The sequence below is a fragment of the Pavona decussata genome, unplaced genomic scaffold, assembly GCF_977016875.1.
Source record: "Pavona decussata unplaced genomic scaffold, jaPavDecu1.1 SCAFFOLD_133, whole genome shotgun sequence".
NCBI lineage: Eukaryota > Metazoa > Cnidaria > Anthozoa > Scleractinia > Agariciidae > Pavona > Pavona decussata.
Window position 1 is genome coordinate 135,412 of NW_028145546.1, and position 26,080 is coordinate 161,491.

The following is a 26,080-nucleotide window of genomic DNA, read 5'->3' on the forward strand; positions in this document are numbered from 1 at the left end:
TTAGCACTACCTTGTACGGCATAAAAAAAGACCGCAGTAAAAAGAGTGTTCAATAGATTTTAGACCGTTTATTTAAAAAGTCACAATTTCGGATTTCATCCACAGACTCAAAACTAGACTCACTATACAAGTCAAAGGTTTGACCGTAGGAATGAAAGGGGTAAAAGCGTGTTTACAGTGCCATTTAAAATTTAAGAGTTTGAGTTCAGCGAAATCAAAAATTATTATGTCTCAGTCAGACAGGAAATGACAGAGACTGAAGTAATGTCAACAGTCCAGGATTAGCTTAATCTAGCTTTGAGGATATTCTTAAAATATTCTTTGAAGTTATATTTAGACTAATCAGGCCGGGTTGTTCGAAGGCAGATTAACAACGCTTAGAGGCTAATTTCAAGCTAAAGGTAAAGAAAAGTCCAAGTCAAAACTGAGGGACAAAAATATTCTCGAAGAATATTTATTGGTTGGTTATTAAACTCGAATCAAAGTTTACGTTAACCCAGGATTAGCTTAATCCGGCTTTGAACAACTGGGCCCTGGGCCACTTTGGAGGAATTATGCAAAGCCTTGAGCTAAGATAAATAACCAATGGGGTTGGATTTAATTACTGGCTCAGGAAGTTAAAACCGGAGATATACTCTTAACTCTGTATCAGAAAGTTTTTGGGGGGGCCTTGTAAAAATTTAGTGTCAGAGTTTAATTTAGAGCCTAAACAGATGTTCAGAATAAAGTTGGGGTTACCATTAAGCACAGTGAAACAATATTTGGCTTTTGTTTTTACTACTGTTCAGTGTTCTCCCAAGGTACATACTGTTGTCCTCTGAAGCGCTTTGAATTCCTCTTGTAGTGAACAGAGCATCCCCAGAAAATGGACTCTTCATTTGCATTTGGCCCCGAAAGCACCTACCCTTTTGTCAAAATACTGACAGTTTGATGTGGATATCCCTAATATTTAGAGAGCGTTCACTTTTTATGAGCATGGGGGGGCTGGTGGGATTTGGTTAATTGCCACTACGAAACTGTATGACCCCCCCCCCCCTCCCTAGCATGCAATTTTTTTCCACATGGCCCTCCAAGCAGAAACTATTTTTTCTGATGACCCCCCCCCCCCCCCTCCCGTCCAACCAAAAACAAATCATACTCGTAACTTTAGCAAAACGCTTATGTACTGTTTATATCAAAGATAAACGTAATTGTTACTGTGATTTCTTTACAGTACTATTAAAAAGTTACCGTTCTCTGCTTAGGTAAAGATTTCTCTTGTTTAAAAAAAACGTTTTATAGATAGCAACTCGTTTACGGCGACGGCAAAGCCTAAATTACCATTTAGATTCTTAGAGGAACTATAAAAATTAATCAAGCAAACGTTTAACGTGAAATTACTCCCCTTCGAGTAGAAACAATTAATACACGTACAGATCTGACTAACAAAATACGAATCGAAGCATACCACTCAATGATTACGAGTCATATTAAACAGAAAAAAAACAGCGGACACACAGATATAAGGCGCGTAGGTAAGGGTTAGATAGGGGTGATTGTTGAGCGCCGGAGGCGCTCTTACTAGGGGGGTCCCAGAAACCTCACTTCCTGCATTTTGATACCCATTTTAGGCAAATCACAAATTTGTTTTACAGCAGCTTTTTAAGCTATATACATCATTTCTGCGGCATAATTGTCTCAACTTAAACAAGAAAGTTCAGTGTACATTCCGCGCCCTGTCAAGTTCTGATAGCTATTCGATCAGTGCTGATAGTCATACACCAAGCTGGTAAACTGCATCATTCTCGGGTGTAGGCCTTCAAACAAATTGACTATCTCGTCAAGATTGACAGGCATATCATACTTGATATGCATTAGAACCAGGGCGGACATTCTACTCTCTCGCATGGTACACCTCATGTAGTTGTTCAACCTCCTCATTGTGCTTTTTCTTCCGCCATTATTGATCTTCAAAGGGGGTCCGTTCGAACCCCCCCTCCTACACGCCTGGATATTAAAGTACTGCTATTAAAAATGACAGTTACAAGCTTTTCTGAAGATGGCCTACGGCTCAGATTTACCGTCAACTGAAGTCACCAACAACAGTTCTATTCTTAAAAACTAATCTGGATGTTCACACTAGGCATACTACTGAGTCTACTGATACTCCTGGGTTCAAATAATTTACTAATCAACAGTCTTTATAAAAGTGAGTACTATTAAACAGAACATTAAACAATCTATTGATATAGTTCTGAGTACAACCACTTAATAGAAAACTACTCCCCCACGGATGATTCAATAGTGAGACTGTTCGTTTTTATATTAATTTGAACTTGTACAAACATAGGTGTCTACTTCAGTGTATATTCATTATTGCTTTTCCAACAGATATGCTTCATTTCCTCCGTTGTTGTTAATATGAAATGCAGATTTCGACCTCAGTATGTAAAACAAATTAAAAGTGGTTAGGAAAATCGTATTAAATAAAATTGAAATAATATTCAATTTCTTCATCTCTTTCTGTGTTGAGCCACTTTCAATTTCCCCTACTAGCCAATTATTGCAGGTGACCCCCCCCCCCTCTTTCACTCAATTTGTTTTGGTAGCCCCCCCCCCCCCCTTTAGTGCCATTTTTTTTTTCTCGTGCCCCCCCCCTAAATCCCACCAGCCCCCACATGCTCATAAAAAATGAACGGTCCCTTAGACCACCTTGTCTCTTCCATTCCCATAATCTGCAAATCCCGACATCCACTTGCAAATGGTTATCCGTTTACGAAGGCTTACGATTCGGCTGTATTCCTTTGTGTGGGAATTTATCATACACTGATGATAAATTATGATGACACCAATCGGGTTGGATTGTCAAGGGGTCATGGCGGATAGACTACGCAGTTTCGAAATGAATGTTTATAGTCATGAATCATTTCTAGCCTTTTTTAACTTTTTCACCTACAAGTGAGCTTATAGTATATCTTATAAAGCGTAACCTACGTAGCAAGCGCTTTCCGTAGCGATTTGTGCGTTTTTCGCTTTTTGTCCGCGCGGACGTTTGAGACGATGGCGCGTTCAAACAGCGAAAAACCGGGAAACGCTTGCTACGCATTTTACATGAAGTTAGCCATTAAGCACTTGATATGTTTACGTTCAAATTTAAAGTTTCAAGAAGCGTTGGGTGCTGAAGAAGACTAGTTGTACTAGTTGAATTATTGGCCCAAATAAAATTGCCCTTTGCCGTCGTGCCAGCCCCGCAATCAGTTTAGTTGACGAGACAGTTCATCTCTCCTAATCCGTGTCCAGTTTTTTTTTTGTTATGGTTGACGTGGAATTAGGAGAATAATCCGTCTAGACTAGTATAAACTCTTCGTTCTTTAGCACTAAAAAAGTTCCCTGTGGGAAAGTGATGGGAGCGTTTCCAATTGCTACATTCGAAACCAAAGTCCTCAAATCTGTCAATCACGGCAAATGCAACAGAACTTAATAATAATAATAATAATAATAATAATAATAATAATAATAATAATAATAATAATAATACTGACACTGAAGCTACGCTTACAGTGCGACGCTCCTTACTGTGGTCACCCAACAAACTCTTTTTTACAAGTTAGCCATAAATACACGGAGACGACATGTTTTCAATAATTCGTTGTTGCGTCACTTGCCTGTTGGACTTTGCAAAGGGGAAGTACTTAATGTAGGACCTGTATCATCATTGTCTACCATTATCATAAACGTGGGGGCAATATAATGATGCTTTTCAGACCAGATCAAAGTTTGGTTTCATAAATGTCCAGTAATGGCCTGCGAGGTATATATGAGCAGAAAAATCCCTACTTAGGATATTATTCCTCAAGTGGAAGTGTCGAATGCCATTACTATTTTGAAATTGTTGGCGCGTTGAGATTTTTTAAAAGCGCCAAAAGAACCTTATTTAATATTATTTAAACTTTTAGCCAGAAATTAATCTGAAAATGAATAGTGCGTTTGAGCAACGTGCCACCAGAGACAAATCCACATCCTTTTAATCTTCCGGCAGTTTCGGCCCTTTCGAGGTTTCTCCCACCGGTCAGTCTCGTGGATATCAGTTTTCAGTAATCCGAAAGTTATTAATAAAAAACGTGGTAAAAATATTATGTTGGCGTTAAGGTTCTTTTTAACTAATCTGTCGGGAAGAATGCCGGCGGAAACAAGGCATTCATCATAGCTATTTGATGTAGACGCTGAACAGGCCACCTCGTAGCTGTTCAGTGTAAATTTTGAAAGGACAAAAAAAAAAAGAAAAAAAAAACGCCGCTAGAAAAAGCAACTTGTCAATGCCCGGGTCAATGTGAGCGGTCTCTGTGAATTTTGCACGCAACAGTTTGGATCCAGCTTGCCTAGAACGCGATGCGGATATATAGGTTTGTAAATATCCAATTTTCGCAGGTGTATGGTTCAAGTACACGTACAAATCTTGGCAAGCATTAGGTGCAGTCGTCACCTTCAAACAAACACTTTCTCCTCGACCAGCACAGGTTCCTGGAGATGAAAAGAGTGAAAAATCATGGGAAGCGAGGTGAACGGAAAGCCAGAAACAATTATAATAACAAAATAAGAGCGATGCACGGAAGAACATCTCGTGCGTGCCTGTTTCACGCTTATCGCCCCTCTCCTCAACCTAGGAGAGGGATGGGGGATCGGGGTTTACTCTGAATGGTGCATAGTTCCGCCAGTATGAGAATGTCAGCGAATTACCCGAAGAAGCCTCACGGAGGAGAGAGAACAGAAAAATAAAAATAAATTGATAATAATCAAAATAAAACTGATTGGTGACAACATCATCATCATCCAGTCGTGGTATCAGGGCTACGACGGGACAATGTCGTGCTGGGCAACACAGCGCGCTGTGCCTTGGACCGATGGAATGCGACTCGTCAAAAACTTGCCTTTAACTCTCTTCACTTGACAGTTCTGCCAGTTTTAAGCTAAGGAACTCTTTCCGGTAGCATCAAAGTTCAACTTGGGAAATTAAAACCGCATCAAAAGTAAGAAATTCTAGAATGTTGTCCATGACCTTTATTCCGCATTGTTTCGGCGCTGGGAACTGGCATATGTTAACTAGAAGGGCCCTGCCTCCCTTTCTTGATTTCCCTTCTTTTACTCACATTCCAGTCGAATACAGTGCACTCTTATTTATTTTTTTTTTTTAGGGGGGAAGGGTGGTTTCCGTGTGTTTGCGATCATCATTCTACTCCAAGACACGTCATACCGCGATCGTTTTCTCTTTACAAAACTGACGTTGTTCGTTTGTGTGGCAAAAACTTTAAACCACTCAACTTCCGCCGGTCTTTTCAGTACGCGATTAGTTCTATACGCGCCTCATTACCGTTAGAAACCCACAAGCCACTATAATGTTTTTTTTTACGCATTATGCGGTTTAATAGGGCATTGAAGCTCCGCCGGAGAAAACCTCAAAACATGAGTGTTACCACAGTGCGTGGAACGTGACAGCTGTCGGCACTTTGCAAAGCAAATCGTATGATTATATATGATCATTTAAAAACACGAACACTTCTTTGAAGGAAGCATGAAATGGTAAGCCCAGCTGCGCCCACTTGAAACACTTTAAAGTATACTGATGAGAACATTTTTTCTCAACTTTCCGAAAGTGTGAAAGTGGTAATAACGAGGGCAAATCCTAGGTAGGTTAGAAGGGGCGCGCATAATACAATACTGTCCAAATCTGAAAACGACTAGAGGTTCTCAAAACTTATCTCAAGATGCACGCATCTAATTGAAATCAAGATGGAAGATAGCGTGACAGGCAGACGTTCATTGTTCCCATTTGCTTTTGTACAGCTCTTCCTCGCGTCCAAATCTCAGATGGACTCGGAAGTGAAAGGCTTCATGTTCTGCGGAACCAGCTTTCGTAACGATAGCATTTATATGTAGTCGATTGACATTCTAACAACGTAACATTATCTATTTTGCGATACGCTGGCTGTTAGATGTTGTATCAACGGTGGGTAGTGAAATCTTATATCCTTTGTTGTTTATTTTGATGAGTTTGCATTCAGTTGAATCTCCGCTAAGTCATCGAGTCGTGTAAGTGTGACGACTTTGCACACAAATCGCCGGAGATACACCAACTTGAGTTCTGACCTATAAAAGTTCGTTTTCTGTGGGAAATATAATCTTGAAAAGTGGATAACCAAACATATTACTGAGATGGTCGGCAACTTTATGAAAGGATGAGGATTAATTAAAAGTTGTCAGTAATTCGGGATATATCTTGGTCATAGCTATATCAGATGGTAAAGAATACGTAAACTGACTCAAAGGTTTTAAAGGACAGGGCCTCCTTTTGCCACTGCGTTCTGCGCATTTCGAGATAGTCCGAGAAACTCAGGTTTCTTAAGGACAGTGCCCACTAATACAAAGTTATTTTAGCGGCAGCTTATGACTACGCGGGAAAAATAGATCTTAGCAACGGTTGTTGAGTGGAACCCATAAAGAAAATTGGGGGCAATGACGCATTTTTCAGAGATAAGTGAGCTTTAGTTTGGACATGTACAGAGAATGCCGTACATTATTCTATACATGTAGTTTAAAGCCTGCTTTTCTTTGGAATTATTGTTGCTCGATTATATCTCTTAAAAAAATGCATGGCTCCCCCAGTTTTCTTTTGTTGTCCCAGTAGCCCTTGCTAAGATCTTCGTTTCCCGCTTAATCACAAAATTTGCAAAAATACCTCTGCATTGGAAGGCACCACCCTTAACTGCCGCTTGCGAAAATTAGCGACACTTTCTTTGACTTTTGTTGTTGTTGTTGTTGTTGTTGTCATTTTTGACCTGAGTCTGAACGTTGTTAATATGGATTATAAAGGATTTGGTGCTGAATGTTCTTAAAACGTTTTTTTTTTCTCAGTTCTTATATTTATCACCATCCGCATCATCGTCATCATCATCATTATTAGTCTGGAGTAAAGGAAACAAGGTGTTTTACATTTTTGCGATAAACTACTACCTCGAAACTAATTCAATTTCAAAACAATTCTGTTACCTACATCAAACTACTTTCACTGTGAATTGATGTAAAAAGAACTTTGCTGCACGCGATACGAATTTATCAGTTATAATCAAGTTCTTTTTCAAGACAGACGTGACCCAACGACTACATTGCACCTGTTCTTGTTATTTTTGAAACAAATGACAAAAATAAGATTAATTAATATAACCATTCCGACCAATTTTCAGGCTCTTGTACGTTCTCAGCATGTTCTCAACATTTTGACCTTTCTCAGTCAAGATCAACGTTATTTTTAAAAGAAGGTTCTTGCATAAAAGAGAGTAGCGCTGAAAGTAAATACAACATCCCCACGTTGGAAGCCTTAGGTTAGTTTTCTGAGAGCTGTTCCGAATTCTGGTTGAATATTCCATCTCATTACTAAAAACTATACGACCTTGTTGATTGTGATGGCACTTTTCCCAGAAAAGACGTTTAATAACGCGCGCTGACGTAAGTGGTGAGGAAGACAATGTTTTTTCTAGCGCTGAAACCCAATATCGCAAAATACGAGAATAATAACAAACGTAAACAGGGAAAAATGTGTTCAACCAGAAAAAAAATTCAAATTATCAACCACGCATGCATTGTCTGCATTGCGAAAGTTTGCAATATACGTGCTAGTCTTGTTGACTTTCGCCCCCTTGCTATTGGAAACTATGACATTTTCTACGTAAGATCGTAAGAAGGGACGTGACATGAATTTTAACAATATATTTCAGTTTGGTTTTATCATCTGAGTGTAGCCACCATTAAGAGATTCTAGAGCTGGCATTTCGAGCGTTAGCCCTTCGTCAGAGCGAACCTCAACTCTCGGACAGCTCTCGAATTTCCAAATTATCTTGATAAAACTGACCAAACAGCTGACCAAATATATTTGTTTCCACTCCCCCAGCAACGCAACATCACAGTTTCCTTAGAAACTAAATCTCTTATCAAGAATTTTACCTCCTCGGGGAAATTGCTAGATTGTCCGAGATGAATATTCAAGTAGGTATTAGTTTAAACAATTTCCTGTTAAAGTGATTTAATTTAAGGAGCAACAACATGCCGACTGGTTGCAATTAAAACTGGAGTCAGTAAGCTACAATAAATGTCTGTTATATTAAACGATTAGATATGAGGTGGTCGCGTCGCGTGATAGAATATTGATCATGCAATGTCAAGCAAAGCGTCGATCAGAACAAGAAAATAAACAGTATTGTCCAATTCGTCATTTCGACTTCCGCTCTAAATGCCCCGATTGTTCGAAGAGTCACTTTATATGAACATTCCCTGCTGTCTTTGTTTCAACTTCTAAACGCCCGGATGTTCAAAGTGTGACGCGATTAACGCCAAACGAGGACAAAACGTTAACCATAGTTTTTTTTTCTTTTTGTTTCTCCAGTTTAATTAAACATGTGTCAGATTTGAGGAAATGCTCAGTTCAACGTGGGCAAACGAGAACTTGCCACCACCCTCGGGATCGATAAGATCAGGCATCCCTTAAAAAAGATCCCGAAACGGTGGTTTGCTGAGAATTGATCTGATTCCAATAGGATCTCAGAAACATCACTGAGAACTGATTCAAACACTGTTTCATAAGGATGGTCGAGAAAAGGAGATGGAGCAATTCTAAATACAGCTGTTTTGACAAAGGTTGTCCAAAAAAGCGTAAAAGCGTACGCGACAATACCGAAAGGTAGTCTGGGAAATACACAATAAATTTCAATGAAAGCTCAGAATCCATATTGCTCGACATCTCAAGTCTTCACTGTACGGTCGAGACATTGTGGATTCTGAGCTTTTATTGAAATTCAATGGGCATTCCCAGACTACCTTTCGGCATTGTCGCGTACGCTTTTACACTTTTTTTGGACAAACTTTGTCGAAACAGCTGTATGTTTGACTGAGAGTCCACGAGAGTGGAAGTTAAGTCCTTTCAGTTACCTTTTAGAAAATCTTTGAACAAGAATCGTTATGACCTGTAGTTATCAGACAACGATTAGAAAAAAACCAAAACAAAATTGAAAGGAAAACCAAAGATATAAAACAAAGAAATTACACAAGAAAGGAAAAGAATGAGTGTATAGAAGTGCCTTCGCCATTGTTGCCCTAAGGATCATCTCGCGCGATTGCCGCCTTCACGCGCGCGGCAATACTCGTGGACCTCGCGTTTCGCGTGAGCAGCGGTTGCAATATCTAGGAAAATTTAATAACTGCGGAGGCGTCATCTGAAGCAAACTCGAAACGTAAGGCGGTAAGAACAGGAATTATGGCTCAGAGCTGACGATGAAGGGAAAAGATAAAAATGAAAAAAGGGGGAATTTTGATTGACATAAAAAGATTATAAATAGGCTTTTGTCTGTGCAGCTGGCATTGATTTCGAAATTTAACACCACGGCTAATAGTAGGGTTGTTCCCTAGGCTTCCATCATTTCTGTTAACCAAAACACAAATGGTGTTGAAATTAGAAGGGGCAAATGGAAGAACGTTAGAAATTCGAGCATACTAAAACTATAGGAACCAGAATTCGAAAAAAACAGGCTTTCACAAAGTGATTGACAAACGCACTACCGGTCCCCTCAACCTTAAGCGGAGATTAGGCTTTTGTGACGTCACAAAAGTTACCAGCGGGCGGTAAAAGGCGGTAATTTTACCCTCATTAGCGATAGTAATTGATTTTAATTAGCGGAACGGTTATATATTTAACTTGGTTTCGAAATTTCAAAACTGCAAGGTTAAGGTCATATTAAACAAATCATTACCGAGAGATATGAACTATAAGCGTTAGTTTCATAAAGTTGCATATGTCTCAAAACTGAAACCTTTCACAAAGTTGGAAGCTAAAAAATTATATAAGAGATTTTAATAAAAAAAACAACCAGCTCAACATGACGACACAGCTGGTCATCTTTTATTTCAATAGCCACAGCTGGGTACCTGACACTAGCTGAAAAGGTAGTCATTATGCAATTTTAAATCACTCCGCACTGGGAAGGAAGCGGGCCAAACTCGCCGGACAAATGGGGCAAAAAAAAAAAAATCTGGTTGAAGGAAGGCATATTCCTTCCCTATATTTTAATCTAATAGGAGACTTCAAGGGTGGCACTCAAACTTTAAACTGTCATAAAATTTTCGAGTGTGCAGATTAACTAAGTATGGCCATTCATGAAACGGAAAGCTACTGAGCAGTACTTTTCCTGTAGCCTATTTATTGTGCTGTACGAGGTGGATCTGTGAATGAAATCTCAAAGTGTGGCCATTCAAATGAAAGCTACTGACTAGTACTTTACTGTGGTACTGTTTTTTCTTCTTTTTTTTTCCTCAAGAAGGTGGTTTTAATTTTTGAGTGCGTGGATGAAATCCTAAGGTGTGACCATTCAAATGTGACTTTAGGCGCTCTTAGGAAAATGTGTTCCGCAGCTACAAGGTACCAGTCATGTACCAATAAAACCTTTTTAATTTGATAACTTTAAACAGCCTTTCATGGTCCTTTCCTATTGTGCAACTGCACTAACGTAAACGATGATTCAGCTGGTATTTGTTGCTGGTGCCAGCTTTTCTCTAGTGTTGCAGCTCAAAACAAAATATTTCACACTCGTATTTTCACACCGGAAGCCAACAAAAGTTGAGCATCTAGCCACGTGGGTTTCATAAACTGAAAAGAACAAACTCGGTGTTGTTAGTGTTTATTCTCAAAGGACAAAGTTCACTTATTTAAATAATACATGCATTGAGAAAACAAAGCGGATTTGAAAGGATAAAGACTTTCGACGCGTGGCAGCTGGCTTTACAATCGCCCAATAAAAAGAAAAGCTTCTTTCTTTAGCTGAAACAAAAGATAAGGTGGCCTTTCCACAATTTCTAGACATCGGAATGCAGGCAAAATGAAAACGTAGCTCAATGGAAAAGCGGTCCTGACTTTCATTAATGATGGGCGGTTAGGATCTTCTCTTGAAACTGTGGAATTCAATTGATAAGCGCGAAGCCGCGTCTGTCTGTTTACCTTTGTAGAATATCAAGTTTTGTTTAACACGAAATTCCAAAACGGCAGCTGGCAAGGGAATCAGGGAGGCAGAACTAAGAATTTTTTCAACAACAATAATAAATAAACATTATCTTTAAGCCATAGCGGATAATGCGCTCAAACCATAAGAACCGAAAAGCAATAAAAACAATTCTTGATATTAAAATTTGCCAGGTACCTGCCTTATTGATGAAGCGTGAGAGAAAATTTCAGTGGGGTGGGGTGGGGGATACAAGGCTTCTTAAGAACAATGGGTGATACAAAAATTTTCCCACAGGATTTTTATTGTTTAGCTGGAGGTACTTTATTATTGAAAAACAAAACCCAACAGATCATTTTTCAAATAACGAGAAAACACTTTTAGAATTAAATATTTCTAGCTCTTAAAGGGAGTCTTTCTGTGAACATGCTTTCCGCCCACAGCAGTGTTGTTGTCAAATTCTTGTGTATCGGGTCTGAAAAAACTGATGAAATAAAACAAAAAACAATGAAACGACATTCAATTAAAGTACAGTTTCAATGCGAGTGAAAAACTACCTAGAAGACAGGTCAGAAGCTTCCATCTTGAAAAAGCATAAGGCTCGCAAGGTATTTAAACGGTGTATAAAATGCGTTGGACAGGGGGAAAGGGAGGGGGGGGGGGGGGAGGGGAGAGAGAGAGAAACTCCTTAAAGATTTTCGCGTCGCGTTGGAACTTCTTCTGGCCAAGAAGTTGTACAGCTGCTCCTTGCTATATTTAGCTCGTTTGCTAATTTAAATTCATACGCGCGCGTGCCTGTTTGGCCTTGACATTGTCCAAAGTTTGCATTGCATTTGCATATCGAGTGCACGTTCAATTCATGCAGCTAAACCGCTCGAGGGTAAAAAAAAACACCATACCGCGTTTGAAAGGACACGTAAATCTCGCACGGAATTTCCAACGCCATAAGCAAATCTACGGTGTACGTAGACTGTCTTTGTCAACATATAAACAAAATAATTCATTTCAAGTCATTTACTTTATGTAATGAAAAACAGCTAAGAGAAAACTGCTAGGACCGGAAGCGCGTCTTGCCTTTATATTGCGCAATAAATGGAAAGGTTAATGTAAACAGTACAAAAACTTAGTCGATTAACGACACATTTATGCCATAAAATTATCCACAATTTTATTAAAGATATTCTCATATTAAAGCGGTTGTATTGCATATTGTTTCAAAATAAAGTGATACAGCCAAAACAAAAATTGATTCAGACCAGCTGAATATATTGACAGCCCAATTAAAAAATTTTGCCTTTAGAAAAAAAAAAACATCTTTAATTTACAAAAGGGTGTGATAATAAACGATTCTACTCCAGAAATAGGAGCTACAAAATTATTCTATGAATTTGGAAAGCTTAACTGCATTCGATCTGGCCAATTGGCGATGAAACAGGCTTAAGTCACCATTATAATATCACAGCTATAGTCACTAAGCTAAGAGGGCGAAATCTTGGCGCCCTATTGTAAACGTGACATGTATGTATGTCAATAAAAGAAGGGAATAAGCCGAAATATAAGACCCTATAAGCTGGAATGACTATCCTTCGTGTTCTATTTTGGCTAAAAAAGATGTCTCCTACTGTTTCTACTTCTGATCCCCCAGCATTCTCAGTGGAAACTATGATCAGTCGTAAACTGCGGTCAACAACGCACGCAATTGTAATCGCGCGCGCGACGTTCCAAAGCTCCAAGACACGCGCAACCAAAGCGCTCGGGCTTCAAAAGAACATTGGGTTCGTGGGTCTGCTGAGTTCTTTTCGCGACTTCAATCCATGCGTTTTGGCGTGCTTCGAAAGATGATCGCTTCTCATGAAGCGCTTGGTGCAAATGGTACACACGTAACGTTTTTCGCCCGTGTGAGTGCGGTAGTGTCGGGCGAGCTCGTCTGAGCGAGCGAACTTTTTCTCGCATCCTGTCCAATTGCACTGGAACGGCCGCTCGCCGGTGTGTGTACGGAGATGCGCCTTAAGATGGCTACTCTTTCCATATTTTTTATCGCAGCCTGGGTAGTGACAAGCGTGAATTTTCTTTTCCTGCTCGGCTCTGCGCCGCGTATTCCGCCGTCGCGACTTTTGTTTTGGTTTCGAGATCAGTTCATGTTCAGAGGGCGTGTCGTCATTTATATCGTGTCTTGTAACGCTAGAGTTCTCTGTCTCTATCGCGGTTACATCCCTCGCGCGTTTTCGCTGTTCTGTGTCCTTGATGTGAACTTCAGATCCCACGCCTGTCTTCGTGTTAGACACCACCTTAGCGTTGTTCGCAAGACACGAATGTTTTTCGATCATAAAACACTCCTCCTCCATCGAAGCCAAGATTTTCGCGAACATCAACAAAGGCGAAGAGGACGAGTTTTCGACGCAAACCGGCGCAGGTTTCTTGGGAAAAATTTTTGACATGTCCAATAAACAGCGCGCGGCTGAGAGAGTGTCCAAAGCCACGCTCGGCGAAAAAAAGGCTTGTGTCGCCATCTTCCTTTAAACTTCAAAGCCGCGTTTCTGATTCTTGAGTCCGTCGCACGCAATCCCAGAAAATTTCCGGCGAATTTTCCTTCTTTCGGCGACTCTCCGCTCTAAAACCACAGGAACAACTTCGTAATGGAACCGAGATAGAGGCAAGAGAAACTTAATCGGGGCTTTAGCCCGAAACCGGCGCTCACGTATACGTAAGATACTTCCACGACCCAGCGCAGAAGATTATGTCCGATTCATGCGAGTATCCCTTGAGTTTGAATATTTTCGAGTGACGGCAACAGCTGGGCCAGGTTGAAAGTGGGTTTTGTTTCCGTTCAATGACAACAAAAGAACCGTTTCCGCGCGCAAGGAGGCGTGGCCAACAAAACCTGCTAAGCTAATTAATGCTAATTTCGGCGCGCCTATTGGCTCGTGTAGTTCAATAACCAAAAGGTACACGTGCTAACATTGACAAACACATAAGTATTTTTTATCTTGACGACCTTTCAAGTGCCCGGGTCGAGCCGTCGGAAATTCAAATTTCCTCTGCTAAGTCCCCTATCGATAAAGTGCAAATCCGATGTAGAAGGCGGCCGAGCTGAAGCGGAAAGAGCTTGGCGGCCTTCCGTCGTTGTTTCGTTGAGCAGGTTGTTCGAGAAAACAAGGTTGTTTACACCTGAGATGGAAGGCGTGAGCCACCGGTAAAACCCCCAAGGGAGGGTACATAAAAGCTCCTGACAAAAGTAATTGAAAGTGCTCTTACCTTTGCTGACACATTGCTGAAAAGACACGGAATTTTAAGTTCCGTAGGTTGCGCACAACAAAATCTCTTTTCACGATGAATCGAGAATTGCTGGTAGCAGTGAATCGGGCGGTTGTGCCTTTAGACAATCGAAAAACCTCTAACGCGGTCACGCCTACTTGTTTATCATAATTGCTTAGCAGGTTGTAAACACCTTAGCAACCAGGATATTCATCCCATATTCAGCTGGTGTGGGTCTGTACACGAAGGCCAACAAGAGCGAGCTTTTGTGTCGGCAGCAAGGCAAACAAACCGCAAGAAAGTAATTCAGCGGTGCATCCGCAGATACAATTGAATTTGAGTAAATTACAAGCTCACTAATGTGATCATGTGTGAAATCCACGTGCAAACCCCTGGATCTTTAAGCAACTAGCACGCGCCAGACCTCCATGTTGTTCAATCAAGTTCTTTCAAACCAATTAAGACAGTCAAGTAACTACAAAAGAACCTACCGATTTCGGTTTGCGCAATTAACCTTACACTTTGAAAAACGTTTTGTCGTACGAACAAGCAAAATATTCCTACTGAATCGAGTTTTCAGCCCACATGTGTAACGTGTGATAAGAATCTTGCTGCGGCCGGGTCGGACACTACACCCCAAATATAAATGCATGTTTGAACTGTTCTGACAGCGATATCGATAAAAATAGCAGCAGCACTTTTAAAATAGTCATTCCTGCGATTTGGGTAAATGCACAAAAACTACAGAACGCAGGGCGTGAAAGCAATTGACAAAATGCCAAAACTGAAAAATTGACTTGATTAGCTCTCGCTGTGATGTGTGCCTACCAATACTGTACGCCCAAATTGGAGGATTTGAACACAACAGGTCTCAGGTTCTGTTCAGGGATGTCGTTTTTAGCTGGCACTTCAGAATATCGAGATTTCGATAATTTGAAAGAAGTTAGGTTAACTAGGACAAGGGCCCATTTTAAAGAACCCATTCCTTTTGGGTGTATTAGCTGTCAACGCCTCTGCCTCTTGCGTTCTAAAATGTCTGTCACACCCACATAGCACTCACGCCACGCTGCTGGAGACAAACGCGCGCTAAACTTGAATTCCTGACAAGTGCAAAAACAAGGAATTGAAGTTCCAAAAACGACAGGTAATTATATAATAGGTCAAGAAAGTGCTTCTGTGCTCTCAAACTTTACGAGCTCAAAGTCAAGTGCTGAGATGTAAAAACATTTGCAACTGAGTGTAGCGAAGCATGAACAACCGCAAAAAGTGAGCGACGAAAATGTGGGCACTGTCTTGATTCTGTTTGCATGCGTGCACTGAAAACTAGTGTCTAAACTTCAGTTGCTTGTATATTGACACGGAATGTAAAAGACACGGCTCGAACGCGCTACAGTAGTTGAGCAAGACAAGCTAAAAATAAACTGTTGGACTGGGAGTTTTAAGTGAAACGAGGAAGATCTCTTTTAAAAATAGTTTAATAGCATTACACAAACCCCTTAGAAAAAGTGCATTAAGAAGCTAAGCTGCAATGGCTACCGTCTGGTTTGATTTGCGACGTCTCGCCGGCAGACAGATGCTTTCATTGCTATCCGTCGGGCCTGTCTGTTTTCCTTAAACACAAAAGGAATAAGGGGCACAGAAGGTCAAAAACTGGCAAATGTCTTCAAAGAATCAAACTGGAGGGAAAAAATTGTTTAATGTCCTTGAGACGAAAGTCAGTATCAGGATCCCGGCTCCTGCCAGTATACATAAAGCATGCGTCGAATTCACAGGTTTTTTACATAATTGACCAATTGCGTGCACATTTATTGACACTAGAAACGATATTTTTCGTGATCATTTTTCGTCGACGGACTAGACAGGTTTAGCTGGCAGTGTTGTAGGTAAGCCCCTCCTTTGTTTATTGTCTCATGATAGCTCGGCCAGTTGTCACGCAATGTGGTGTGGCACAGCAAGGGTTGTTTGTTTTGGAACAGAACACCCAACCCCACTGTTTGGTAAACATGATTTGAAAACTTTTATTTTGAGCAGTTTTTTTATGAAACGACAGATAGCATGTATACGTTAATGAAATCGCTCTTGTTGGAGTCCAAGGTGAGGGCCACGAAAAAGTCTTAAATTTCGTCTCGTAATTAAAATAATCAACAGATCAGAAGAACTACGGGAAGGTACTGCTCAATAGCTTTCATTTGAAATGGTATTAACCTCTTGAGGGGCTTCATCCACAGACTTGGATAATAAACAGAACCACGGGAAAGTACTGTTCACAGCCGGCTATCATTTGAACGTCAGCACTTGTGCACTTCATCCACAGACTTGCAGTTAAAACCACCTTGCACAGCATAATAAACAGCATCACAGTAAGATACTTCTCAGCACTGCTCAGAAGCTCTTTCATTTGAATGGTCACACTTTTCCAGGGCGTCAACCGCAAACTCAAAATTTAGAAGAACTTAAACAGCAATGAACAAACATAACCAATGGAAGGCACTGTTAAGGGGTCTTTGATTGAATGGCGACACTTGAGGGCTTCATTCACAGACTCAAGAGTAAGAACACCTTAAACAGCTTGAAAAAACAGCACGCCTTACGAAAATTCTGCTCGGTAGCATTTCCTTTGATTTCATCCAAAGACTCGCCTTAAACAACATATAAACAGCACCAAAGGATAGTTCTGCTCAGTAGCTTTTAATTGAATAGGGACAATTAAGAGTTTCCTTTGCAGAATCAAAAGTTAGGACACCTTAAAAAGATTAAAAAAAAAAAAAAAAAACGTTCGCAGGAAAGTTCTGCTCAGAAGATGTCTTTGGTATTGAGTCACTCAAGACGAGTCAGAAGGTTGAATAATCGTGAATAGCAAAATAATACGACAGAACTTAACCCTCAAATGGAGCTTTCGTCTGAACAGTCACATTTTAGGGGCATCCAACGGCTTAATTCGGTGGATATCTGTTCGAAAGGCCTTAATCGCCTTTGGAAATTCAGATTTAGTTGTAAAGAAAATCTACAATTTCTTCGGCAACATTTCAGCTCAAAATGTCGTAACACTGGAAAACTACAATAGTCCTTTCGTTTTCAAAGGGGCAAAAATGCCATTAAAAGTAAGAAAAGAGCTAAGGTCAGCTGGCGTTTTCGTAAAACCACTGAACAACAGCTTGTAAATTCGGGGAATAAAATTGCCTTCCCTAAAACTTTCATTAACTTAAATTTTCAGCTCAAGCATTTGAACAGATGACACTGTATTAGCTTATACAAATATGTGTTTAAAGGACACAGAAATATCAGGGAAAACAGAACACGTTATCGTCGAATGCTTCTGACATTTTAGAATTAATTTTTCAACCATTTCAACAGAAAGACCTGTCTGTAGTGAGAGCGTTAATCTTTTAAGACTATTATCTAGTTTTGTACCTGCTGGTTAGTACAATACTGGCACCAAAAAGTTCATGTTCATGAATATCAGTTCAGAAGGCTTAAATCGCCTCACAAATTCGGATTCAGTTGCAAAGCTGAAAAAACTAAAACTGGCATTTTCTCTGGTGTTTTGTCACGGAAAACTTTGTTAACTTGGGAAAATTAATTTCTTTGTTTTCGGACTGGAGGAAAATGTCGTTAAGAGACCCAAAAAAGACCAGCTAGGAGTTTTGGAACGCCAATCTTAACGGGTAACAATTTCGAGGGGAATAGGATCTGTACCCCCCAAATTTTTTGCGACTTAAATTCAACTAAAAAATCGAAACAGATCAAATTTCTATAGTGTACAGAGATATCCCTTTAGAGGCCCGGAAGCGATCTTGGAAACCAAAAGATGACATTCGAGGTATTTCTTTCAAAAGGTCTCGTTGGTGGCCTCTCTCAATAGGGGCATTACTTCCCTGACATTAATATGGAAAATCCCTGGGAGTTTTGCAATCCCTGGGAAGAGCTGGCGGCTTGTCATGGGTGTGTGCTCGGCAGGGTTCAATTACCCATTTAGTGGGTTATAGTATGTGAAAAAAGGCCTCAGGAAGTATATGCCAACTCTCGCCCATTATCTGGACTATCTGGGAATCTCCCGGGTATGGAACGAATGTCCCTGTCTCTACGGTAGAGACCAGTACGGGTACGTCACCAAATCTCCAAGATAAGAGCGATTTTCGATCTTTTCTCTATAGATTTTAGCCTTAATTTTTTCTTAAAATCGCCATTTTGGCTTTTACAGTGCGACGCGCCTTACCGTGGCCACCCAACAAACTTTTCTTGCAAGTTAGTTTTCGAGCAACCCGGCTTTATCCAAACCACAGGAAACGGGTTGATTTTGCAGAAGAGTGGCAGGGGACACATTTTAGAGAAGAGGGATAGGTAGATTTGCGCCGATTTGTATTCATATCGGGGAAGGGGGGCATTTGAGACAAGAGTTAGTGTAACGTCTGTGGTAGGGGGCACCTTTAAGATGGGAGGGGTAGGTCGATTCGGGCTAATTTGGATTCATGTGGTCCATTTGGGACGAGTAAGTGTAACGTCTGTATTACAAAGGGTTCGCATTATACAGGTTTTCTTAAATACAGAATGTGTATGGGATTTTCACAGGGACCAAGTAAACTGTTTGAAGTAAAGAGGTTTAACTGTAATTAAAATCACAATTTAATTATCTTTTACAAATTATTTTATTGTTATTTTTTTTTGGCGCCCTTGTAAATTACTACTAAAATTGAAAAATGAGGATTAAAAACCGTTCTTTCTGATGGACAAGAAACGTGTTGACTTCGAGCAAAAACTGGGAATCCATCATTGTAATATTAACTATAAAAACTAATATACATGTATGAACCTAGTTTGTGAATTATTTATTACAAATAAATAACTGTATGTCAGTATATAATAACACTTGGACATCATCTTCAACTGCATGTTCTTTGAGTCCAACTACTATGTTAATATATAATATTATCATATAAATAACATTACAATATCATTATGGAACATTTCATTTAAATTCCTGAGAGATGTATTGGTCCTGGGGAGGGCACTCAGGTATATTGCTGAGGGAGGAGGGAGGGGGGGGGTGGACAAAGGGCAATTGAAGACTTTTTTGGGTTACAATTTTTCTGGTGGACTGTTTTTGGTTGGAAAGATTTTAGCACGTTTTTATTTTTTATTTGGGGGTAAAGGGGGCGGGGGGGGGGGGAGGGAAGGGGTTAGCAAGCATGTGAATACTCTCACCACTATGGGCCTGTTCCTTGTGATCACCTGTCCTGGCAGGAGAGATAAGAGGCAGCTGTATTTGCAGGCTAGGGTGGACTTTTTGGGAGGTCCAACAGTTCAGTTCAGTTTAGTTTATTTTATTCACACTTTAATATTTTGTTAAATTTAGTATATCAATATGCTTAAAAATAAAACAATAAAGAACTTGATCATACATCGTTTATCACACTTTGGTTCATTTGCAAGTCTCTGTTACCAATATACCTGAGTACCCTCACTCCATATTTGGCTACTGGTGCAAAAGTCATAAAAATTCAAAACATTGGTCTATTTTTTCTTATGCTAGCAGGATGAAAAATATCAATAAAATTGGTCTAGTAAATATCTACTTGGCGTATGATAAAAAATAATATGTTGAATATATCTAAAAAGGAAATTTTCTGTCGTGTTTTAAACCATTTTGTTTTTGGTTTAAATATTTTTATTGTTTTTCCTTTGACTACGTTTCATTACTGTAATCCATTACCACGGAAAATAAAACCCCAAACTGGATTGAAAAATTTCCAACTAGAAATACACTGAAACTACATTTAATTTAAATGAAAATACAAAAGGGTCTTGCCGATTAACGGTAATTAATAATATATCCAGGAAAACTAACTGGCTATGACAACTTACAGGCCCCAGTTGTTCAAAGGCAGGATAACTTTATCTGTTGGATAAGGCACTATACAGGGTCTAAAATATACTTCACGTTCAACGTTGTCCAAGGTTTTCGTACACTCCCAAACTTAATTGTGGTTAGAGTGTGCATATTCGCTTGTACAAGAGGAAATACTGAAATCTTTCCCAGATTGAAACTGTCGGATAGTGAGTTATCCACAGGATAAAGTTATCCGGCCTTTGAACAACTGGTGCCTGGTGTAGTTCACAATTAACCCAGCTAGGACTGCATTGTGTAGTGCTAATCAGGCTTTGAACAACTCTGCCCTGCAGAATTGGTGACCTTCACGACCATTTGCTATTCACACTCCACATAATACCATCCAACAGTTTTATGAGTAATCACTCACTAAATTCCATGATGATGGAATATGACTACAACACAGTGTAGTCTGCGTAGTTTACTAGGAGCAATCCTGTTCCTTTTTTAAAATGAGTTCAACTGCTTCTGCAATATTATCAACGACATGATTGGCTCTCCTTAAGTGAGGTTGAAAAACTGTGTCACGGTGTAGGAATTGAGCTCCTTCGCTGTTTGTGGCATTGTCACCATTTTGCAAAGACACCCCAGTGTGAACTAAAATAGACTCTACACTCTTTACCTCAGGCGACCAGTTAGTTGCACTCTGTTTTTTCTGACTGAAGGTGCTTCTAAGTTGATTTTTGGTATTGTTCCCTTTATTTTTATGAAATACCTTCAAGTAGTCATTGTACATGTTGGCTCCATAAATATCAGTGTCCAGGTTATCACTGCAGAAAAAGAACAAAGTTTTCATATTAATTAAACAGTTACAGTTTTCATCTCCTGTCAAGCACAAATTAGTAACTTACACTTGCACACTTACTACACTTTGAGTACAGGTATTACTTTGAATGTTACAACATGAGATTAGTCTGAAGCGGCGAAGCAAAAAAGATTGGTAAGGAAAAGTCAAGCCAGCCATCCCCCAGTAGACACACCCCTTTTCCCTTCTCCCAACTGTCACCCAACCTTCTGTGCAAATATTGGCCTTTTCAGCCATCTGCGCACCCACGGACAACCCAAAGATGACTAAAGTGGTCTTTGATGGCTGAATGAACAATTTGCCTACTCTTGAATGTACACTCAGTTGATCCCATTCAACCAGAATTCAACTTTGGCCTTGAGTATAAGGCTTTTTGACCACTATTGTCAAATCCTGATTAGAGGGTGAACCATATGAGAAACAGTGGTGCGAAGAGGAGGGAGGGGGCAAATTAGGAACTGGGAGGGGAGGGAGGTTCTGAGGTTTTTTACTTACCCAACTGCATAAAGTGACTTCATTTGACCGGGTTTGCTTTCACTGTTTTGATTTAAAAGGCAATATTCTGCATATTGATAGTTTGACATGTTTGGCTTTCCTAGAAGTTCAGTGTAAACCAATTCTTTCCCAGTCAGTTTCTGAAAGCATAATAAAATATTGACGGCGTTCAGTATGTATTTTACTGCACTTTCACAATCAATATTTTAACAAACAAATTCTGAGTAAACATTGTGTTTTACCAGTAAAAAGTACATAAATAAATAAATAAATAAATAAATAAATAAATAAATAAATAAGAAACACTGAAGCATGAATGGACATGTGGAAGTGTGTTGAGCCTCAAGAAACCTTGAAGTACAATTTTGTCAAACTTGACCAGGACACATTTGTAAACACAAATATGTTTAATTGAGCCTGTTGAACAAAGTTTGCATTTCCTACAATGTCTTCTCAGATGATGTTGGCTTTCAGCATAAAATGCAAGTGTTTTTCAGAGAATGTGAAAAGTAGAGCTTAAACAGGTTGTCAAATAATTTATATAAGTAAATACTGACAGTAAAATTCCACTGGAAGCACAAGATTCAGATTTGTGCAAACACTAAGTAAATTAAAACTTACCTTGTAAAGAGTCTCAAGGCTTAACAAGAAAGCACCATGACCAAATCTACAAAAAATCATTCATTATATATGAACTATAAGTAATATAATTATCCAGAAGAGGACCTTGCAGTCTTATAAAATGCATATACTTTAACTCACCAGCAGACATTCTGGATGCTTTACAGATCTAGTTTCCATTCAACAACTTCAAAACATCCAATATATTGTATAAATTTATTGAAAAAGTGCCATCCATTCTTTGATTGTAATTTATTCATTTATGACTACAATGATCATTATTATCAAATGAATGTGTCAGGACTGCTTAATTTGCCATTATCATGTAATCAGGGCTCCTCATGAGTAAGAATGGCTCTCGAAAATGGAATGGTATTTTCCGGATGTTAGCACAACCTCGTGAGGTATACCCAAAATTTCTGAAATTTTATTCTGGAAAATTTCTGTTCCAATTCGACTCCTCACCCAGAATCCCCAGGAATGTTTGGCTCAATGGAAAGTGCCCATAGTGTTACCTTTCATTTATTTATTTATTTATTTATTTATTTATTTATCTAAATTATATCTGTTTGTACATCAAACATGTATTAATCTCCATGCAGCTATGCAATCATCAGCTCAACTAGAGTACAACAGTGTCAACAAAAAAAGCTGTTCTCATGACTTATGTTCACAGGCTAAGCTGGCTGATCTATGGAAAACTGTACAGCAATAAGTTATTTCTGAGTTGCTGGGAACCTCACTATGAAAGCGAGGCTAAGTGCAAATCTTTTAATATGAAAATTAGTTTTGTTTGCATATGAATGAAAACTAGTTTTAATAACAAAAGCTTTGCACTTAGCCTCGCTTTCATAATGAGGTTCAAAGCAACTTGGAAATGGTCTATTTCTAATACCTTGGTAAAGGAACTTCTGACATGTAAATTAAATCTGTGTTTACTGCAATAACTGGAATATGCTCTTTAGGTGCAGACAGGGGACTTGACGAAGGGCTTCCATTAGTGACAAGAAGATCAATGATCAGCTGAAGGTTTGTCTCCCATCTCACTGGCTCACCAAGCAAGAGTATTGCTGCAGAAGAGGGAAGATGAAACTTAAGATAATAAATTGGAGAGCTACAAATCAAGCAACGCAAGGAAGGAGAGGAAGGCTTATATTTGGAATTTTACAGCAGCCAGATGTCTAAGTTTGTAATTCTAAAAATGGATGCAATAAGGCATGCAGGAATTGGCATGTACTTCTTGTAATAACAAATTTTAATGGTCTGTCATCTTTGACAACACCTCTTCCTGATATAATATAAAAATAATTTATCTTTTGATTGTTCCAGTAAGGGTCTATTTTACAGTGTCAGTGAAGTGGGGGGAGGGGAGGGGGGTAAACAAGATGGGGCATTTGTTCAAAAAATTAATACATGTACCTTCAATGGGTGGTAATTCTTCAGGTGGAATGCCAAGCTGAAAGAACCAGTAAAATTCATTAAACGAAAGTATGTTATAAGCAGTACCTATAAAACACTATATAGATTAAAAGAATAATGAAAAGCCATTTCAGGAACACTTGTAGTACATACATTCACCTGATCAAATCTCCTGTCCCGGTCAACCATGTCTAGCAAAGGATAAGCCCTTCTCACATCTTCAATATCAGAGACATTAGTAAATCCATATCTGGTATTCAGGAATGAAGGAAAATTAAATATGGCGCACATGCTAGAGAAGTCTAAGTCAGACATCATACCAGTCAACCATGTTTAATAAAGGACAAGGATGAGTATGCCTGCATCATTTACTAATAGAGTGTGTGCCATGTTGGAGGACCGAAACAATACAATGATTTTCCTTTAGGAAATATCTTCTATTGTTTTAGTCCTCCAACATGGCCTCCGTGCACACACTCTATTAATACATCATTCTCACTTGTTCACCAGGCTAACATTTTCCATCACATTTCCATTGCGCATATGCCACACATTAACATTCCAATCCTAGCAGTATGCAGGATGTTTCTCCCATGAACCTAGTTTAATGGCCTTAGCTCCCATGAGTCCCCTGTAGCTCAGTGGTAGAGCATCCGAACTAGTAATTGGAAGGTCTTAGGTTCAACTCCTGATTGGAGCACTCAGATTCTTTTTTTTTTCGGAGTATGCCTGTGTCATTTACTCATTAACAAATCATTCTCAAAGGACAAGCTCTTCACAAATTCTTCAAGGTAACTGTGTTCCAAATTCTTGAAGTAGAGGGTTGGGAGTATAGGGTTGGATGTTAGGCTGGAAAGGATACCCTTGAACAATTTCTTTAATATTCTGTTGGCCAGATATCAAAACATGCTTGTTGAAAAACCAGTCAAACATCTTTAGAGGTGTATGTGACAAAACCATTTGCTCTTCTCTTACCTAGAATGAGAATGAATATCAAGTTTCAAATTAAACTTCCACCAATGAGCACTGGTGAAGAGCATGTGGTTGCAAAATCCAAAACTATGAAACTTCATACAGAGACAAATACAAAGAAAATTATCAACTAGCTAGTTTTACCTACAGCCAATCAAAAAGTTACATTGTTTATTGTCTCTTCTTCTTGTATTCCTTGCTCAAGGTCAGGTAATAAGGAAAACATTGTTTTACACCTTGTTGTGCAAGCAATGTCATGATGTTACAAGTTGCATTTTGGTGCATTGCCCTCTTAATCTATTAGAGACGTTTTCACCAACCACATGAAACGGGTCATTTTGGGGGGTAAGGGCGGGGCGGGGGATTGAGGGAAGGGGTGGGTTTATTTTAGGTATTTGGAGGGCGAGAGGGAGGGGGAAGGGGAAGAAGGTAAATGAGTAAGGGGAAAGGTAGTAGAAAAGAAAAAACCCAGATTTCAGATCTCAAGAGGTTAGCATCATTACCTGCATGATTTAACTGCGCCAGGAGCCCATAACCCAGACTGCAGAATTTTCCCAAGGGCATCCACAAGACCAACTTTCAGCATAAACCCATCACCATATTACTACCCAGCTGCAGAGCAGACGTTTTTTGTGTTTTTCAGGCAAGAGGAGGCAAGTGCAAGGCGAGCACGAGCCACATGCGACAGGATGTGATGTAATGTGCTGCTCCCGTTGTGCGTGACTTGCGCTTTGTGCTCACCTCTTGCTTTGCACTCGCCTTGCGCTTGCCTCCGCTTGCCTTAAAATGCAAAAACATAAGCCCGCTTTGTAGGCTTATAAATTACTTATGCTAAGCCACAAGCGGGATTATGACATTTTTTTTTATTTGAAGAATTTCTTCACAAATGTCAAATGGTCTACTGCCTGGGCTACCCTACCCCTACCCTTAATCACCTCAATAACATTGATAGTGCATAGCATATGAAGATTAATAGAGCGACTTAAGCTTACCTCAAAGCCAATCTTATCAGAGAGGCGCTCAGCAGCTTCTTTTTCTAACTCACAACCACCATTTGTCAAAAAAACTGTGGGAACTTCGGACTGCCGGAGCATCTCAAGGGCTTCTCTTGCCCCTGGGATAGGGTTCCGACCTCTTACAAGTACACCATCGATATCCAGCAAGACACCGAAAGATGGCGTCGCTGTTTTCGGTAACAGCCTAGCCGTAGGATTATCACAGAAGAAACGAGCGCCACAAAAACGCAAAACATCGCTAAATTTTGGTGCCATTTTGATAAAGGATGGCAACGCTCGACGAGAAGTACAAGAAGACATGGTAACAAACGGTGCACAACGCACTCAACTCAAAAGTGCTCCAGAAATAGAAAACCTAGTATATCTCTCACTACATGAAAGTTGATAATGTTGATATTCAACAACAAAAAGGTGTGAAAATAAGCTAGAACAAGGCAGCTGTCACATGGTTACGTATAAAGTCCAAATTCGCCAAGTCCTGCCGCCATCTTGAAACGGAGAGCATGATGGGTAAGTTTTATCCAATGCTTCGCGATTAACTCGACAGGTATTCGGAAAGTCGAATATCTCTCGGTATTTGCCGAACGATTCCGAT

The 26,080-nt window shown here is 39.7% G+C and overlaps 2 protein-coding genes across 2 annotated transcripts; both read right to left on the reverse strand.

Moving 5' to 3' along the window:
* Positions 1 to 12,166: 12,166 nt before the first annotated feature.
* On the reverse strand, positions 12,167 to 13,840 carry LOC146467993 (uncharacterized). Its single transcript, XM_085124863.1, has one exon. The coding sequence runs from the start codon at positions 13,523 to 13,525 to the stop codon at positions 12,776 to 12,778; it is 750 nt and encodes a 249-aa protein (XP_084980989.1). The 5' UTR covers positions 13,526 to 13,840; the 3' UTR covers positions 12,167 to 12,775.
* A 6,608-nt stretch (positions 13,841 to 20,448) lies between these two features.
* Positions 20,449 to 25,924, reverse strand: LOC146467994 (haloacid dehalogenase-like hydrolase domain-containing 5). Its single transcript, XM_085124665.1, has 8 exons — positions 25,462 to 25,924; positions 24,360 to 24,472; positions 23,651 to 23,747; positions 23,498 to 23,534; positions 22,974 to 23,148; positions 22,079 to 22,124; positions 21,458 to 21,597; positions 20,449 to 20,927 (listed from the first exon to the last, which is right to left on the reverse strand). The coding sequence occupies exons 1-8, from the start codon at positions 25,783 to 25,785 to the stop codon at positions 20,582 to 20,584; spliced, it is 1,278 nt and encodes a 425-aa protein (XP_084980791.1). The 5' UTR covers positions 25,786 to 25,924; the 3' UTR covers positions 20,449 to 20,581.
* Positions 25,925 to 26,080: the final 156 nt, after the last annotated feature.

Coding starts and splice junctions, on each gene's coding strand:
- LOC146467993 (XM_085124863.1), bottom strand. CDS start 13,525: ATGGCGACACAAGCCTTTTTTTCGCCGAGCGTGGCTTTGGACACTCTC.
- LOC146467994 (XM_085124665.1), bottom strand. CDS start 25,785: ATGTCTTCTTGTACTTCTCGTCGAGCGTTGCCATCCTTTATCAAAATG. Junction 23,748..24,359: donor ATTAAAGAAATTGTTCAAGG/GTATCCTTTCCA, acceptor CCTGAATACCAG/ATATGGATTTACTAATGTCT. Junction 22,125..22,973: donor TCAGAAGTTCCTTTACCAAG/GTATTAGAAATA, acceptor GATTTTTTGTAG/ATTTGGTCATGGTGCTTTCT.